The sequence below is a fragment of the Sander vitreus genome, chromosome 16, assembly GCF_031162955.1.
Source record: "Sander vitreus isolate 19-12246 chromosome 16, sanVit1, whole genome shotgun sequence".
Classification (NCBI taxonomy): Eukaryota; Metazoa; Chordata; class Actinopteri; order Perciformes; family Percidae; genus Sander; species Sander vitreus.
The window spans coordinates 25773493-25792071 of record NC_135870.1 but is presented as its reverse complement, the minus strand read 5'-3'; the positions used below and the strand labels follow the sequence as shown (position 1 = coordinate 25792071).

General features: G+C 40.6%; 1 protein-coding gene across 3 annotated transcripts in view; it reads left to right on the top strand.

Moving 5' to 3' along the window:
- The window catches only part of tcf4 (transcription factor 4), a 318467-nt gene that overhangs the window by 179944 nt on the left and 119944 nt on the right, over nucleotides 1-18579 (top strand). For all 3 annotated transcript variants that reach the window (XM_078271791.1, XM_078271789.1, XM_078271792.1), the window contains 2 exons: nucleotides 665-791; nucleotides 3374-3423. In XM_078271791.1, coding sequence (XP_078127917.1) covers nucleotides 665-791; nucleotides 3374-3423 — 177 coding nt within the window. The remainder of the gene's footprint in view (nucleotides 1-664; nucleotides 792-3373; nucleotides 3424-18579) is intronic.

Sequence of the window (18579 nt, the reverse complement as noted above, 5' to 3'; positions counted from 1 at the left end):
CAACACGAATGGTTGAGCGGTCAGACTTTCCACACAACACTACTGACAACGTTCCAGCTTGCCTCGAAATGACAAACTTCAGCATTGTGACTGTATAATTAGAATATTTCAAAAATGTCTCTCACAACATTCGGTAACACTTTACTTGAAGGTATCTACATAAGAGTGACATGACACTGTCATGAACACATGACACTGTCATGACAGTCATGACACATGAACCCTAACCCTAACCCTAACTTGTCATGACAAAACCGAATGACACTTACTGAAAGAAGCGTTATGTCATAAACGTTTATGACTTGTTTATAATGTTTATGACACGTTCATGACAGTGTCATGTCACTCTTATGTAGCTACCTTCAAGTAAAGTGTAACCCAACATTCTAGTAAAACAGCCATCAACATCTTGAACTCCAACACTGAAAAAGTAATCTTGGTTGAACCGATTTATCCGTCATTATCTATCCATTTTTTTAATACTCTAATTAAAGGTAATATTATATTCTGTTATGGCTGGCTTGTCTCTGTGCTTCTGCTTCTGAGTCTTCAGCATCGGTGCGTCATTCTGGGTCTTTTGAGTCGTGAGCATTAACAATCTCTCTCTCTCTCTCTCTTTCTCTCTGTGCTTGTGTCTCTGTCTGTCTCGGTGTCTCTCGACCAGTCGATACTGGGTGGCGAGATGGGTTTGGGGAGTCCCGGCGCGGCGTCGCCCACCAAGCCGGCCGGTCAGTACTACCAGCACTACGGCTCCAACCCGCGGAGGAGAATGCTGCCTATGGACGCCATGGGTGAGACGACGCTCACACACACACACACACACAACCCATTACACAGACACTGTGAACTCACACACTCCCCATTACACAGACACTGTGAACTCACACAGAGAGACACAGCGACACGTTCGCTCATTAAACTGCTTCCTCTATTACAAAAGGTCTCACAACGGGAGGACGAGTTAGGCTCAGCCTTCTGCACATTTTCTGGCTTGGGACCCCATTTTTTACTCTCCAATGACATCATAGATGTGAATTTCCGTTTGGCAACCTATTTTACATATATATATTTTTTTTAACCCTTGAAATTTTATGACTTTTCCTAGAATAAACCCCCCCCCCCAACTTTAGAAAAAGTGAGAAATTGCCTTTAGTCATATTTCCGTGTAAGCTGTACAGCACCAAATAACAAAGATTGTCTCTGGGTCATATTTGAGCTGCCACACACACACACACACACACACACACACACACACACAGAGAAAAATTCTGAAAAAGGCAACAAAAATGTTGCAAAAAGCGACAAAAACATTGAAGACGCGACAAAAACCTTAAAAATGAACACAAACTTTGAAAAACAAAAAGCCCAGTTCTGATTAGTGGTGGGGGGGTTACCCCCCCCATCGCCCCCTGTAAATTATGCCTATGCACACACACACACACAGACACACGCACACACATGCACACACACGCGCACGCACGCACGCACGCACACACACACACACACACACAGTTGAATACCGTTGATTTGTTTCTTCATTTAGGGGGAGGGTTAACTTGTCAAGAAGTAATTAGTACATTTAGAGCATGGAGGGAGAAAAACATTTTGGACCTACAATATCTTAAAGATATAACAATAAACATGTTCAAATCTATGTGTCTAATACAGCAGTCCTGCTAAATCCTCCCCTTATGAAGGTGAGAATGTTTTTTTGTTGTTGTTGGAACTTTTATATAAAGGTGTGGACAACATATTAGAAATATCTACAACATACAACACAATACAATCAGTAGCACCATACATTACAGCCTGAAGAAATAGAATCAAGTTCATTCAATGGTTATAACCTCTATGTAGGGATTTATTGCAGGGGCGTTATAATAGACTGCATTAGATTTAGGTTGCATATTAAAAATAAATGAAATACAGTTGTTCTGGAAATCTCTGTCAACGCTATCTGCATATCAAGAGCTATGTGTCTAAGCGTGTTCTTTCACTCACTTTATAGAGCAATATGAACAAATTATGACCAGGGCCATACCAAAGATTTTAAGCAAATAAAAAAAAAAAAATAAAAAAAAAAAAGACATAAACTTAACCTCGGGCTGTTAACACATCTTCTGCACAAGCAAAAGAAAAAAAGAAAAAAACAAGTCTGCTGAATTCTGCAGATCTTCCAATCTAGATCCCCGCTGAAAACTGCAGATTCTGTTTTGGTCTGATTGCGACATATAAATAAATGTATCTTAAAATAGAAGACTTAATAAAAATCTTTTGCAGTCCTCCAACTTTTGGAAGACTTTTTTTTTTTTTTACAGTGTCAAGTGCCATTTTCCTAATAATATGAACACTATTTCTGCCTTGTTGTGTGTTTGTTTTAAGATACACACACATTTGATTCATACATTTTCCTAAAACAATGGAAACTACACTGGGAATAACAGCGATTATCTATTTTTTTTTTTCTTTCTTTTTTTCTATTTGCACTGGGGTTGTCTAAAACTGGATGTTTTGTCATATTTTTTTTTCTTCAGATTTTAGGCCTTAATGTCATTATATATACTCATTATTAGACTGAAGAAATGAAGCAGCCTGTCAATCGTCTTCCTTCGCTTCCATGTCAAACTGAATTTTCTTTCACAGACCTTGGTGAAACATTTGAACCTACACTGATCCCAGTTCACACTGTTGTCTTTTTTAGAAGGCCGAGCATTGTGAGTGCGTGTTAGCGTCCGTGTGTGACCATCCTGTTTGTCGGTGTGTGTGTGTGTGTGTCGGTGCTTTGAAAGGGGACTTTGAGCAACAACAAAAAAATACAGGGAAGTCTTTTAGAAAACAGGACAAAAGTGGCCGTGATGTAGCCTTGGTAATGTTAGCCTTGGGAGGACACACACACACACACACACACACACACACACACACACACACACACACACACGCTCACACACAACAACTCTGGGCCAAAATAAAAATAAAAGTGCCCTTTCATTTTTCTATCAAAGTCTTACCTTCCCAGTAAATAGACTGCTCCCTCGCTCTCCTTGAGAGAAACCCTGAAGAATAATAAAATAAACATGTCAAGAGCTGCCCTGCTTCCTTTTATCAAACTAAAAAAGAGAAAAAATCCACCCCGTCCTTTCTGTAGTCCGTCTTTTTTATTTTCTGCATCCTATTGAGCTCCGCTTCTGAAAGCTTCCTTTGTAAACATATCGACGGCGGTCAGTGGCCTCGCTCTTTCCTCCCTGGGTGATCGATTGAATTTAAACAAATCAAACCACAGCCTTCTTTAAAAAAAAAAAGAGAAATCAAACGCCTCTTGCCCTGTGAAACCCTCACGTCTTGATTTGTTGCTTTTTTTTCTTTTCTCTTTCAGAGGTTCACCCGAAGAAAGTTCGGAAGGTCCCTCCCGGCTTGCCGTCCTCAGTAAGTGACAGCATGCCTCTTTTTTTTTCCTGAGGTGTTATCGCTGCTTTAATTGGTGTCTTAAAAAAGGCTGCTGATGCCCCGGCATGTTGGGGAATCGCTGAGCTGGTTTTGTGGAAAAAGCTGCACACGTTGCCAGGTTGTGTGACTGTGTCGAGGTGAAGACGATGCCGCTGTGGGGGCCGAGCTGGACACACACAGCTGTCGGCTTTTTGTCGCCGGTTCCTATTTTTTTGGGGAGGAATAAACTGGAAGAATTTCGCGCCAGAAAAATAAATAGACAAAAGACATCTATTATTCTGAATCAGGGGTCATCAACGTTTTTTAGGCTAAGGACCCATTAGCTGAAAGAGAGACAGAGCAGGGACCGCCGACTAATATTGTATCAAATTGAGTTGCAAATTAAACTGGGCCTACAATAACGGGTAGGGCGGCCTAAAGCCTTTACACATACCTTTTTATGGTGCATACAATACTAAGGTATTAAAATATATATACAATACAATACACATCATGTTTTAATGTAGCACAGTGAATCCTTAGGTTTAACTGTGGATGGCTACCTTAACCACAGGCCAGTAAAGCCTGTCATCAATGTTGTGTGAATAAAATAAAATGACAACTAGGCCGATTTCTCTTTGCTATTAATATGTTGGTGGCCCCCCTGCAGTAACTCTGAGGACCCCCCTAAGGGTCCCGGACCCCCTGTTGAAGATCCCTGTTCTAAATCTAAAGAAATGTAGCTGTGTAAATGATCGACAGCACAGAGGTAATACAAATAAATACAAGAGGAGTGGAAAATATTCATTTTAAACACTGAACAGTTTTGGTTTGAAGTGCTTAGTTTCCCTTTAACTGATTGATTGATTGATTGATTGATTGATTGATTGATTTGTCGGTGACTGGGCTGGATCTATCCGTGGCAGTGGATTAGATGCTGGATGGAGGTGGTTGTTTGTTTTTTTTTAAGCGGGTTTTAAAAAAAGGACAGAAGTCCTGGAAAAAAAACACAGAGTTTTGGAAGAAGACAAAGCCGCACACGTTGCCAGGTTCTGTGAATGTGTGAGGATGATGCCGCTGTCGCAGCTGGACACAAACAGCTGTTGGCTTTTTTGTTGTCGGGTTCCATTTTTTAGGAAATTATTTTTTTGGATTTATTTAGCATTTATAAGCCGTGTACAAACACTGAATGAGTAGTTTATAACACACCATAATGTAGTCGCATGCATGCAGCTTCGACGATATTTTAAATGTTGCAATGCACTATAATATGACAACAACCATTTTGACCATGAAGACATGTTTATTATTGTTACAGCTGTGTTTGTTTATATTGTAATATGTTGAATTCATGTTGATGACTATTTTCAGACATATTCTAATTTCAAAAAACAACAAAACACTTTGAAAGACACTGAACAAAATTATAAACGCAACACTTTTGTTTTTGCCCCATTTTTCATGAGCTGAACTCAAAGATCTAAGACTTTTTCTATGTACACAAAAGGCCTATTTCTCTCAAATATTGTTCACAGATCTGTCTAAATCTGTGTTAGTGAGCACTTCTCCTTTGCCGAGAAAATCCATCCACCTCACATGTGTGGCATATCAAGATGCTGATTAGACAGCAGGATTATTGCACAGGTGTGACTTAGGCTGGCCATAATAAAAAGGCCACTCTAAAAATGTTCAGTTTTACTGTATTGGGGAGGTCCAAAAACCAGTCAGTATCTTCTAAGTACAGTTTTAGATCTTTGAGTTCAGCTTATGATATGGGGGCAAAAACAAAAGTGTTGCGTTTATAATTTAGTTCAGTATAAATATCAAACAATAATTTGGCGGCCCCCCCGCAGTTACCCCCTTTTGAAGACCGATGCTCTAAGGTGATCATTGCAGTTCTGATTGCAGTTTTCCAGTTCCATTTGACTGTAAATTGAACGTATTATGGGGTTGATGACACGAAGCAGCAGGTAGAGGACGTGGGCATGTCCCTGTAACAAAACTCATAATAAAAAAGAATCTGTCGTAGCAGCTCTAGTACCGCTTAGATATATTTTCACATATCTGATTTCGACTTTTAGGCGTTTAACACATGGAGAGTTTTTTTTCTCTGTCGCTGACCTCATTAATGGCCGATTAATGATGGCTGAATGTACGGCGTGTCAGCCGCCTCTTTGGCTCTGTGGGAGTCCGCCTCGGCCTCGCTTTGTCCCCTGCTTCCTCCCCCGCTTTCCTCCGCCTCTCTGTGTCTACTAGTACATCGGTCTGGGGAGGGAGGGGGAGACGGGGGGAGGAAGGAGAAAAGAAGGGAAACTAGGAGCGAGGAGGAAAGGTGTTCAATGAAAGAAAGAAAAAAGTTTTTTTGACTTTTTTGTGTGTGTGAATGGTGACGGATGGAGACGTTTCCTGCGGCGAAAAGACACACTGTGTCAAACAGTAAGGGACTGTTGTTTATTTTTAATATAAACATAACCGTTGAATATCAATTCCAGACCTGGAAAGTAACTTGGTATGTTTATTCAAGTACCAAACATTTGTAATATTCTGGTACTTTAATCCGATGGCTGGAGTCAGTGCTGACTTTATCAATTCAGATTTTATATTCAAAACATGAGATAGAAAAACAAATAAAGCTAAAGTTTCTGCTAAACACATTCTCATGACTGGCTTTGCACGATACCGTGGACATACCGGCAGCAGCTTCGCCAGTAAACTACTGTTTATTTACAGTACGCGTACTGTTTTTACATGTTACGGTATTTTACTCTCAACAGACGTAGTTTCTTACTGTATTATTTGAATTTACAGTAACATACCGGCTGCAGTGTATCTTTATTTTCCCAAGATGCATTGGTATCACCAGTAAATACCATAGACTGTTAATATTAATGGACAGAGCATGTGTGACGTCACCCGTTGGTTTGTGGAGATCTGCTACGAGTCGTCAAGTTTGCCGTTACGGGCGCAGCCGTCCTGGTTGCGGATGTGACGACTTTAGACGAGAGGGAGGAGTGAGGGAGGAGCCCTTACACTCTACGTTACGCTACACACTTTCACTGGCAATCACATCACAGCCACGCCCTGAAACACCCCCTGCTTTATCGCCGATTTTAAAATCAACGAGACTTCAAACTAGCGATTGAGACCATAAACTCATTATGAAAATGATCACTGAGGTAATAAATCAAGTGAGAAGTGGGTCACTTTCTCATAGACTTCTACAGAAACCGACCTCATTTTGCAACCGCACGTGTCGCCCCCCTGCTGGAATTCAGATAGAATGCAGGTTTAAGGCACTTCCGCATTTGTAGCACGTCGCCGAACCGGATGCTTTGTCCGTTACAGTTTTTTCCGATCGCTATGGCAATTTTTTCAATACTTTTAACAACTTTCCTAAACTCTTAACGCACCAACACACCTACAACACACAATTGACAAAACAGTTAATTTCATGCTCAAAATCACACATTGAAAACTAAACTCTAACCCTGATTTTCAAAATACAATAATTCACTAACACAATACACTATGTCTACCAAAACAACACAAATGCAAACATGTCTCAAAATCATGCATGCATGCATTATTTTATGTGTCAGGTCCGCCCTTATACAATAGACAATAGTGTATTGTATTGATCATAGATTGTGCTTCTCCACTGCAGTTTCTCTTGAAGCCTCTCTACATTTTAGTTTTGATGGGTTTAGTAAATGCACGCATTTTGTTTCTTTTACTGCAAAAATTCAATACAAAAAATGAATGACCCATCTCAGAGTAGTTTTATAGAATGCGCGTTTTACTGTATGAAAAAAAGAAGACATAGACAGAATTGTCCTGGTACTCGTCTTCCTCTCACTCGTGCAGCAATCTTTCTTACTTTCTTTGCGTTCATCTTTATTGTTCCTTTTCCACACAAAATCAGCCCAAATAGGTCCTCTTTTACTGCATGTACTACAGTAACATATGGTCATGCGATTGAAAAAGCCTCAACACCTGAGTGTGTTTCCGAGATGGGAATCAGCTTTGATTGATCTACTGTATTTGCATAGCTTCATACATTCAGCTATATAAGTATAGTTGTGTTTATTTGTGAACAGCTGTTCACTTTCACTTTCGCCTTTAAGTTAGGTTTAGAACATGATGTTATCTGTTCTGACATACAGTGTGAAAGCATCTGCAAATTGGTCAGTAAAGATCCATGGTTTTGGTCTTGGTTGAGCTTGTTTGTAAAAGAAGTTCAAGCATTTTAAATTAGTGTTAACTGTATGCATTTTGTGTCAAAGCAACAAGAAATATGTTAAATGTATAGCCTACACAGACGGATGTTGTGCTAACTGTGTTAAGAGTTTAGGAAAGTTGTTAAAAGTATTGAAAAAAATTATCATAGCGATCGGAAAAAACTGTAATATACAGTCTATGGTAAATACCTGTAATCTGTAACCCTCACAGACAGTGCTGTAATATTATTGCAATTGCAGTTTGAAAACAGTTTCCTGTCTTTTGGTTTGGCGCACAACTAAGCGGGCCAAAATGTATTGTGAACCTCAATTTCTATACGAGTAGTCGCTTTGCCAGACCTTCCTCCACCGCACTGCAGAGGAGGGTCTGGCGAGTCCACACAGCATATTGGGATGGGTTCATATAGGATCTGGTTTATTGGCATTTCTTTAAACCAATCACAATCTTCTTGGGCGGTGCTAGGTGCCGCACGGAGCAAAATAGCCTCGGGAAGGAACTTGTTTTGGTGGAAAGTGTACGTTTTAAAAGTTGTTTTAGTCGTGCAACAGAAAACTCCGATTGGACAGATAGTCTAGCTAGCTGTCTGGATTTACCCTGCAGAGATCTGAGGAGCAGTTAACCATAGTCCTCAGAAATCCACCCTTGTGTTGTCTTCCCCTCGACCATGCAACTTTTAGTTTTTCTGGGTCAAAATTTAAAACTTCACTTTTCCCCAATGTTTTTGAAGCCTTCCCGGTTTTTTTGTGTCGCTTCTCGATGTTTTTGTCCCTTTGCCCGGCATTTTTGTCGATTCTCTCGATTTTTTTTCAAATGCTATAACATTTTATAAAACACCCAAATTCAACTGATCATATATTTAGCTTGTGAACAGCGTTGTATGGAACCATCCACGTTATTTGTTTTGACAAATTGTTTGACAGAAACCCTAATTTCGGCTATAGAAACTTTTTGAAAATGGGTCAAATTTGACCCGAAGACAACAGGAGTGTTAAACTGCCAACACAAAGGAAGGAGAAGGTGACGGACATCCGGCCAAAAAGAGCAACATCCGGCAGAATTTCCGTCGGCAACAGAGCAATCCCGGAAGTGGAACGTCGTGGATATAGACTAGTACAGTATACGAGCCGGATCAAAATGTGCGAGGTGGCCGGATTTAGCCCGCGGGCCTCGAGTTTGACACGTGCTGTAGAAGAACGTCACACTAACGGCACGGTTGGTAAAGCCTTGTATTGACACTCTGGTTTTGGAGCTTGCTTTGCCTTCATGTCTGTGGCGCTCTGAGCCGTCTCGTCTCTCTGCTCTAAGCCTCTCTGTTCCCACCTCCGTGATGTGACTAATCCTTCCTGCTTCCTCCCGTTCACATCAAGAGAGCAGAAACGAGGCGAGGACCTGCTGCCTGTGAAACAGAGAGGTGTTTAGACTGCAGGAGAAAATACAGTAAACTCAGACTCTCTGCCTGCTTGTTGGCATGAGTGTCAGTTGTGAGAGAGAGCAGAAACTGTACAGAGAGCTCAGTAGGTATACCTCTTTTTTCTTTTTCTTTTTTTTTCTTTCTAAATTTATTCCTTTTTTGCGTTTCATGTCTTTAAATAGCCGGTTCTGTCGTGCCGTGAGTCAGTCTTGTTTGGAGCTGTGGCTTTTTATTCTGAAAAAAATCTGCTCAGATTGCTGACAGGTTTTCATTTTCATAATTCTGTTTAGGGTTTAGTTCCAATGGAGCGTCATTCACCAAAACGTTCTTAAGAACAAATTGGTTCCTAAACCCCACGTACGCAGTTTTCACGAAGATTCTGGCATTCACCAATGTTTTCTTATTCAGGATTTGTTCTTAGGTAAGAACAGAATTTACGCACACTCAAGAGCACTCTTAGTTCACACCGCAAGTTTTTATGCTTAATTCGGATTTTTTGCTCAGATCCAATTTTTTTGTTTGGCTGTTCACATTACCTTTTAAAATGTGGCCTATATCAGATTCCAGTGTGAACTGTTTGCGGCTTCGAACTGACCCACATGGGCAAAAGAACAATAAGAATGACATCAGACGCAGCACGCTGCTGCACTGAAGTTAGGGAGGTTATGGAGGAAGGAAGCATTTTCGCTTTTATTTCAAAATGTTTGTTTAATGGCAGCCGTTGCATTAATGAGCAGGTGCTGAGGAGGAGAAGAATGAAGAGAAAGAGAAGCTTATATGTTATAGTAATTATATGTTTGTTTGTTTTGATAAATACACGCTACACTTACCCTTTGAATTGCCATTGTGTATGAATTGTGCCAGGCCTAAACTGTATACTTCATCAGTTTTGCGCCCTTCTCCGGATACAGCGTTCACTGCATGAGTCATTGCCATAGACCAGGGGCAACCTTTTTTTTAATATAAAGTCCATCCATCCATCTTCGTCCGTTTATCCGGTGGCGGGTGGCGGGGGGAGCAGCTCCAGCAGGGGACCCCAAACTTCCCTTTCCCGAGCCACATTAACCAGCTCCGACTGGGGGATCCCGAGGCGTTCCCAGGCCAGGTTAGAGATATAATCCCTCCACCTAGTCCTGGGTCTCCCCCGAGGCCTCCTCCCAGCTGGACGTGCCTGGAACACCTCCCTAGGGAGGCGCCCAGGGGGCATCCTTACCAGATGTCCGAACCACCTCAACTGGCTCCTTTCGACGCGAAGGAGCAGCGGCTCTACTCCGAGCTCCTCACGGATAACTGAGCTTCTCACCCTATCTCTAAGGGAGACGCCAGCTACCCTCCTGAGGAAACCCATTTCGGCCGCTTGTACCCTGGATCTCGTTCTTTCGGTCATGACTACTATATAAAGTGCCATTTTAAAATGTTCATGTTAATCAGTGGGCCATATCAGCTTAAGCCTGCCATCCTCTACTGAGCCTGTTCAGGCAGTGTTATTTTTTTCCCCTTTGCGTCACATTCTGTGAAAAAGGCAATGAGTACTAGCCAATTGGAGACAGAGTAGGGCGGGTCTTCACAGAATGGGGATGGGGGAAAAAGTCAATCAAACTACGGTACTGGCTGTTTTCCCGCCAATGGCTGTGAAAGAGGCCATTTGACATGCGGATTTGAACATTTCCGAATAGGATGATATTGATGAATGAGGCCTAATGTGTTTAGCTCTAAACTTTGCTTTGGACCAAAGCACTGAAACTCTTAAGCAACACACTTTAAAAATATGCATATATGGCATGCCAAGATATAGGACATATGACTGTATATTACCATGGTACTGTCCTATTTAGCTGGACTGAATATTCCCGAATAACCAGAAGTAATACTGGTGTGTGTGTGTGTGTGTGTGTGTGTGTGTGTGTGTGTGTGTGTGTGTGTGTGTGTGTGTGTGTGTTGTGTGTGTGTGTGTGTGTGTGTGTGTGTGTGTGTGTGTCTGTGTGTCTGTGTGTGTGTGCATATTCGTAATATACAGGGGGGATTTGGGGGTTACAACACCCCACTAATCAGAACTGGGCTTTTTTTTCCAAAGTTTGTGTTCCTTTTGTAAGGAGTGTATGTGTAAGGTAAGGTGTGTGTGTGTGTGTCTGTGTGTGTGTGTGTGTGTGTGTGTGTTTGTGTGTGTGTGTGCAGGATTTTCAAAGTAAATGATATTAGTGGTGTTTGATACTGACTGTGTTTAAGATCAATAGAAAGACACTGCATGCATATTACAATGACGTAGGTCTTTTTGTTTTCTGTCTCTTGTTGGAGCACAAAACTGTAGAAACAAGTTCCATATGAAATGCATTGTTAGTGTGCATGGCTGTCAAAATTAAACCTGTAACCATGTAAGCTGATCAGATCAGTCCGCATTCGACTGTACTCTCGTGAAATGTTTTTTTGTTATTTTCCCCCGGATGGTCTAGCCTCTAAACCTGCTGCCAATAGGGCCGACGCCTCTTAACACCGACAGAGCTGTTTGTCCTTGTCTTTTTTACTTCTTTGTAGTGCAGAAAATTGAATTCATTAATTTTTTGATGTTAGCATTTCTTTTGTTTATTCTCGACAGTTTTATTGCGCGTGAGATCTGTATTTTAGAAATTTGTTTTGGGGTCTACAATAATCTACAGGGTTAGGGTCACAGAGTTACAGATGATCTGACGCTCTGTGATGCTTTTATAATTAATGTAACTTAAGAGATAACCTAACGCACACACACTGACACACGGTGTGTCTCTCTCTGTCTCTCTCTCTCTCTCTCTCTCTCTCTCTCTCTCTCATTTCAATTCAATTGGCTTTATCGGCATGGCAGAATCAATACATCTGTGTTGCCAAAGCATTACAACAAACATACATACACACAACAACAATGAGTATCAGGTATAATTTAAAAAAAAGTATTATACATATACATATTCCGTGCATGTCCCTCATGGGTATGTTGAAACAATATTATAAAAAAACACAAAAAAGAATAATAATGACAATTCTCAATTATGCCTCATACTGTGGCAGGAGAAGAAATATTTAGCTGCTAGCCATGCTCTCTCTCTCTCTCTCTCTCTCTCTCTCTCTCTCTCTCTCTCTCTCTCTCTCTCTCTCTCTCTCTCTCTCTCTCTCTCTCTCCATCCATCCAGCCTGCACCTGCTCTGAGTACAAACACAGAGGAATGTACGGAAGCCTTGAGAACCAAGGTGAAAAAACAAACTTCAAGCGGGCAATGTTGGCCGAGTTTCTCTTTTACGTAGGAGATGTTCACTCGTTTAAACATACTGGAACTGTGCTGTGGCGCCGGCAGGATTCTATTTCATAGTACGCGCAGGAACACCCTCCCACAAGCTGTAGTCTCACTCAGCGTGCGAGGGAGCGAGCAAGAGAAAGATAGATTGATTCATGTTTTGTTTTGCACAACACCACAATAAAACTCTTAAAAAGCTTTACACAATCATCATTGCAGCTCTCATACTGTAGCTCATATTTCCAGAGGAGTCATGCAGAAGGCCAAATACCTCACAGCAACGCATTCTCATGAACGGGTTTGTATGAAATCGCACAAAAACTCATGCACACTCATTCGTATGATATACTACGAAATTAGGCGACCGCCGGCGTGTCACGTGACAACCGGTCACATGACAGTTGTAGGAGCCACATATTGTATGTTGTTTATGGTCTCATTTATATTATTTATTGATTATTATATTGTGCACTTATATTGTATGCGGTGGGCGTTTTCATCGCGGTTTCAGCGGAAGTGATAACATATTTGTTTGCTTCACCTGTTCACCTGGGATTTTTTTGGGCTTTGATAGAGAGGGGGGTGAGCCTGGGAGAGAACACTTTCTGTTGAACGCCGCACTAACGCACTTATTTCGACTCACAAAGTAACTTTACATTTGGTAACTGCAGTACTAGTTGTATTTTACGTGTGGAGGAATAAATCATTGCAATACAATCTCGAGTGCGTCACAGTGTGTTTATGCATCTCTGTGTTTAGTCCCTCGCGGCAGCACTTTGTTGGACGGCCTATAACCACAACAACAGTAAAGTTTAGCGGCATTCATAGTTTAAGTTAGCCGACCAAAGGTTACTGGGAGTCGGGTACAGAGCACCGTGAGCTGCCGCTCGTTTCAGCTTCTACTACAGTTGAGTTATGCCGACAGAAAGTGTGTGTCTTGCGTAGGGTTGGGTATCGTTTGGATTTCTTCCGATACCGGTGCTAAAGCCATACTTTTGAAACGGTGCCGGTGCCTAAAAATGCCTGAACCGATTTAAAAAAAAATAAGAACACAAAAGTGTCGGCGACATTAAAGAACAGCTTGTTTATTGCTAAGGCCATATGGTTAAAATTAAAAGATGTATTAAAAATGTAATAACAATAACTTATAACAACAACTTATTTTGTCAGTAAAATGCTGTTAAACGACAAAAACAACCACTAAATGGGAAAAGGGTAATTTACAATAACTTTGAATGCACCACGAGGCAACCAGTTTCAGTGAACGCACCGTCTATGTTGTTTTTCCGACAACGGCAGTTGCAGACTGTTGGATGTCCTGCTGTTGGAATCCTCTTCAGGGAAATACAGTCACACTTTACACCGTTTAACGTTAGCTGTCAGTATTTGAACCGTGTTAGCAGGGTTCATACGGTCATGAAAAACCTGGAAAAGTCATGGAATTTGAAAATAGCAATTTCCAGGCCTGGAGAGGTTTTGGAAAAATAAATAAATACATACAGAAAGTTTTGAAAAGGCATGGCGTTTTTCTTCACAAATTCCTGTATAATAGAGTGTGGTTTAGTTAAGATCAACTGATAAAAATCTATATTGGTTCAACAATATTTTAGTGTTCGGGCAGTCACGTCACTTCGTCGTTATGTTGTTCTCTGCGTGGGGTAATGTTGATGCTGATTTTAACCTTAACCCTAAAACCAAGTCTTACACCTCAAACAACCCTTTACAGGAGTAAGGACCAGACAAAATGTCCTCACGTTCTAAAATGTCTTCACTATCAAAGGTCGGATCATTTAAACCCAGAACCACTTAATGCACGAAAACAGTTTTCTTATTTTCTTCCTAATCATGACGGGCGATAGGTGTGGTGTTTGGATTTAGGACAGTTTAGCCTCCTACCTCAGTGTGTTAGTGCTTTCATTTCAGGTCTTTTCTTTTTATGCCACTTTCTACTTCTACTCCGCTCCATTTCATAGAGAAATATTGATCTTTTTACTCCACTACATTAATCTTACAGCTTTAGTTACTAGTTACTTTACAAATTTGCACACAAAACAAATTTGCACACAAAAGTATGAGCCATCAAAGCTTTTCCGAATTAAGGAAAAAAGATAAAGTACATAAAATAATTAACAAACTAAATAAGTCTAAGGCAAAGGATGTGTTTCGGTTGGACACTGCCTTCATTAGAACTCACTGTTCTGCCCTGGTTAAACCGGTAACCCACCTGGTAAACCTTTCCATAAGAATGGGTAAATTCCCACAAAGTTGGAAACAAGCCATCATTATTCCAATTTTCAAGGCTGGTGCAAAGGACCAAGCAGTCAATTATAGGCTAATTTCAATATTGCCTGCTCTTTCCAAAATTGTGGAAAAGATTATCACAGAACAGCTAGTAGAACATCTTGAAAGTAAACTTATCAACTCAACAGTTTGGATTTAGACAAGGAAATGGCTAACTGCTACCTTACCGAGAACATCAAGAGTAAGTTGGACAAGGAATGTCGTTGTGGGAGCTGTGTTTATAGACTAAAAAAGGCCTTTGACACCGTGAACCACAATATACTCTTGAATAAACTCACCACCTTCAACCTCTCTGAACATGCTATCGGTTAGTTTGCATCATATTTAGACATAGAAACAGCGTGTTAAAAATAAAAACTGAACTCTCAACACCACTACAATCCACAATGGGTATCCCACAGGAGGATATCTTGGGGCCTCTGCTTTTTGGTTATATAAACGATTTACCAACATGCTGTCAATCAACTAACTGTCAAATGTATCCTGGCCCGATACAGTGATTTATCGTCAGCTAGGACGCAAGTGCAGTGGCAGATACCTGACCAAGGAAATGGAGGGTATATCAGTGGCTTAAGATAACCATCTGACGCTCAGCATCAAAGACTGTATCTATGTGCTTCTCTATAAAGAAAAAGCCAAGCGTACTATCAAAATGAACCAGAGGCCATAGAGGAAGTTGAGGAATTTAAATTTCTAGGTATTACTCTGGATTCCCAACTCAAGATCCAATAAACACATTAACAAACTCTGTAAGACTGTCCGGGACAAACCTGAACTGTTTTAGATGATAAGGCATTACATACCTTAAGGCGAACTTTATTGTTTTTCATTCCCATGATACTCTCTCACTTATCCTACTGTGTTACTGTATGGGGCCAAGCTTCCCAGACAACAGTCAAACCAGGCACAGGCACTGAAAGTAATGGATGAAACCAACAAAATGTGGCACCACTGTTTGATAGTACAGAAATACAAGCTTTTAAATTTTGATAGCTTTATTAAGTTTTCTTTTCTTAATCTGACTTTCAAATGCATAGATAATCTAGCTCAGCCGTACTCTGTCCTTTTTGTGACAAAAGCAAACACAGGAGAGAGTGACCACTAGGTTTGTGGGTGGCAACTGCATAACAGAGGCGCAAAACCACTTCGGCCAGTCATGTTTTTCAGTGATAGGGACCCTGTTTGAATAAAATTTACCAACAGAAATAAAAACACAAACTGAACTGAAAAATTTAATAGAATGGTGTTGAAATACTGGCTGAAAGAAAACCAAACATGAAACCTCTGAGTCAGTTGTGTTAGCCAATGTCTGTGTCTGTGGATGCATGGCTGTTTGTATATGGCTGCCAGGTTATGGATTTACGGTATAGGTAGTGAGTGTGAGCGTCCGGGTGCTTGGGGTTTGTGTTGTTACGTGATATGCTGTTCTGTGTAATGTGGTCACGACTCTGTGAAATGTTGATGTAATATATTAGTATACAATGTATTTGCTGCATGATTGTGTAACTCACACTATGTAGTTCTTTTTAAAAATTATATTTGGATTATTTTTCTAGAAAGGCTTAACCAGGGACTGGGGTTGCAAATTAGCCAATTGGCTAGAAACCTTTTATGCAACACATCTACACATATTGTTATGGCTTTGACTATGATAAATATGTATGTAATATTGTGCGCTGCATTGTCCCTGACAAGTAAACTAATAATAAAATAACACATGCAGTTTTATTATAAATTAAGCTACCCAAACAATATAACGGCCTACAAGTCCAGCTGAAATGATAAGACCATTAAACACACAACTGTTTGGATCGTTTCCAGTTTCTAAAATGTGAGGGTTTTTACTTTTAATACTTTTAAGTACATTTTCCTGATGATACTTACATACTTTTACTTAAGTAACATTTTCAATGCAGGACATTTATTTGTAACAGAGTATGTTTACGGTGTGGTTTTAGCACTTTCACTTAAAGGTGCAGTAGGTAAGACTTATAAAACTAACTTTCTGTCATATGTGCTGAAACTGACCCTATGTTCCAGTAGAACTACATGAAGCAGGTCATTTAAAATAAAATCTGGCTCCTCTGGCACCACCTACAGCCTGTAGTGCGATTTGCAAAAATCCACAGGGGGTGTCTAACTGCGTGTCAATCACTGTTCATGCACACACATTCATTCTCCCTTGTGGTGGGAGGGGCTTAGGAGACCGTTTTGGGCTTTAGCTGAAAGGGTGGAGGGACTGAGAAGTTTGGCTAAGTCCTGGATCTTCGCAATCCTACCTACGGCACCTTTAAGAAAAGTAACTGAATACTTTTTCCTCTGCTGGCTGTGTGTGATCTCTTTAGTGACACCTTACTGGTGTTAAAGCGGCAGTATTCAAATCCTGGCCACTAGGGGGCAGAAACAGCTGCCAATGCATCCGACACACTGCTGATGCATCCGATGACGTTAGTGGGGGGAAAAAAAGCTACATTTATGTTTTAAATTTGAGTTTATTGGTAGTTGGTGGCTCAATGTTTAGTGACATTTTCATCTTTGTTGTTGTTGATGTTTTAAAATCTCTAATACTGAGCAGAAATAGTGTAACACTATTTCTGCTGAATTCAGTGAGTCATTTCAGTCTCTTAGCTTGTTTCCAGTGGTATTTGACAGCCTCCTGAACAACAGAAATGATTTTTATCCTCTGTTTGCTTTCTCTGAAGACTTTATTCGATCTGAAAGCAACACTATGTAACTTTTCCCTCTTCGGTCCCCCTACAGGTTGTCTCATTGGAACTACAGCTCACGCTAAAAGTTACATTGTTGCTTTAAGGGGACATTTTTGTCTTACATTCGTAGACTTTGTACATATTAAAGGTCCCATATAATGCCCCTTTTTGGGTCCATACTTGTGGTTTGGGTTTCTTCATGCTTTAATGTTCAAAAAACACACTATTTTTCAAATACTGTCTGTCTGAATGTGGCTGTATTCACCCTCTGTCTGAAATGCTCAGTTTAAGCGCCTGTCTCTTTAAGACCCCCTCCTGAAAAAGGCCAATCTGCCCTGATTGGTCAGTGTTTCTGGGTCTTCTGCATCTGCACTTTCAGAGTCTCTGCACCATCATTGCAGCCGGGGAATGACTGTAACAACACTGTAGAGGCACTTTTTAAGGGTGTCACAATTCTCCAAATCCACGTTTCGACTTGGCTTTTGATTTTAAGATCACGATTACCATTACATTTTTTTTTCCAGTGCTGACTGACTAACATAAGGAACATGGACACTGATTTGTTTATGTTTTTTTGCATTTCCACTCTTTCTGATGAATTTAGAAATAATTCAAGTGCCATTTTAGCCTGTTCAAAGTTGTTTTTGTTGTTGTTGTTGTGTTGCTGCCCTCCCATATGCTTGTGAACACACTTCATTTAAGGAAAAAAAGTCTTGTCTGTTTTCTTTCATCTCTGTTTCACATCCACTGCAGGCGATGGGTCTTTTTCTTTTAATTAATTCATTTTTTTTTTTCCTCCCCCTTCCGTCCCGTCTCCCTGCGCTGCAACTTCGTTATTGTTGTTTGTCAAATTTAGTTTGCTGAGTTGATGATTTACTTTGAGAAACAATTAAACGTCACATGAGAGGAGAGCGTGGGATGTCTTTGTAATCAAAAGGAAATTAGGCATCAGTTGCTAACATTAGCAGGTTGCGGAGTGCCGTCTCGCTGTTGTTTTTCTTTGCTAGTGTAGGGAGGATAACAGCATTTTTTTTCCCCCCGTTAGATATGTTTGTTTTAGTTAATTTGTTGTTCCGGCTGATAGAGTCTCCAGCTCGCCCTCAGAGCTTTGCTAATGCTGACTGAATAAACCATCAAGCACACAAATATATATATTCTCTATATCAAGATTATTCCCAAAAATGGCGATAATGAAACCGTGAAAATTAAGCCATTAAAGGAAATAGAAATAAAAT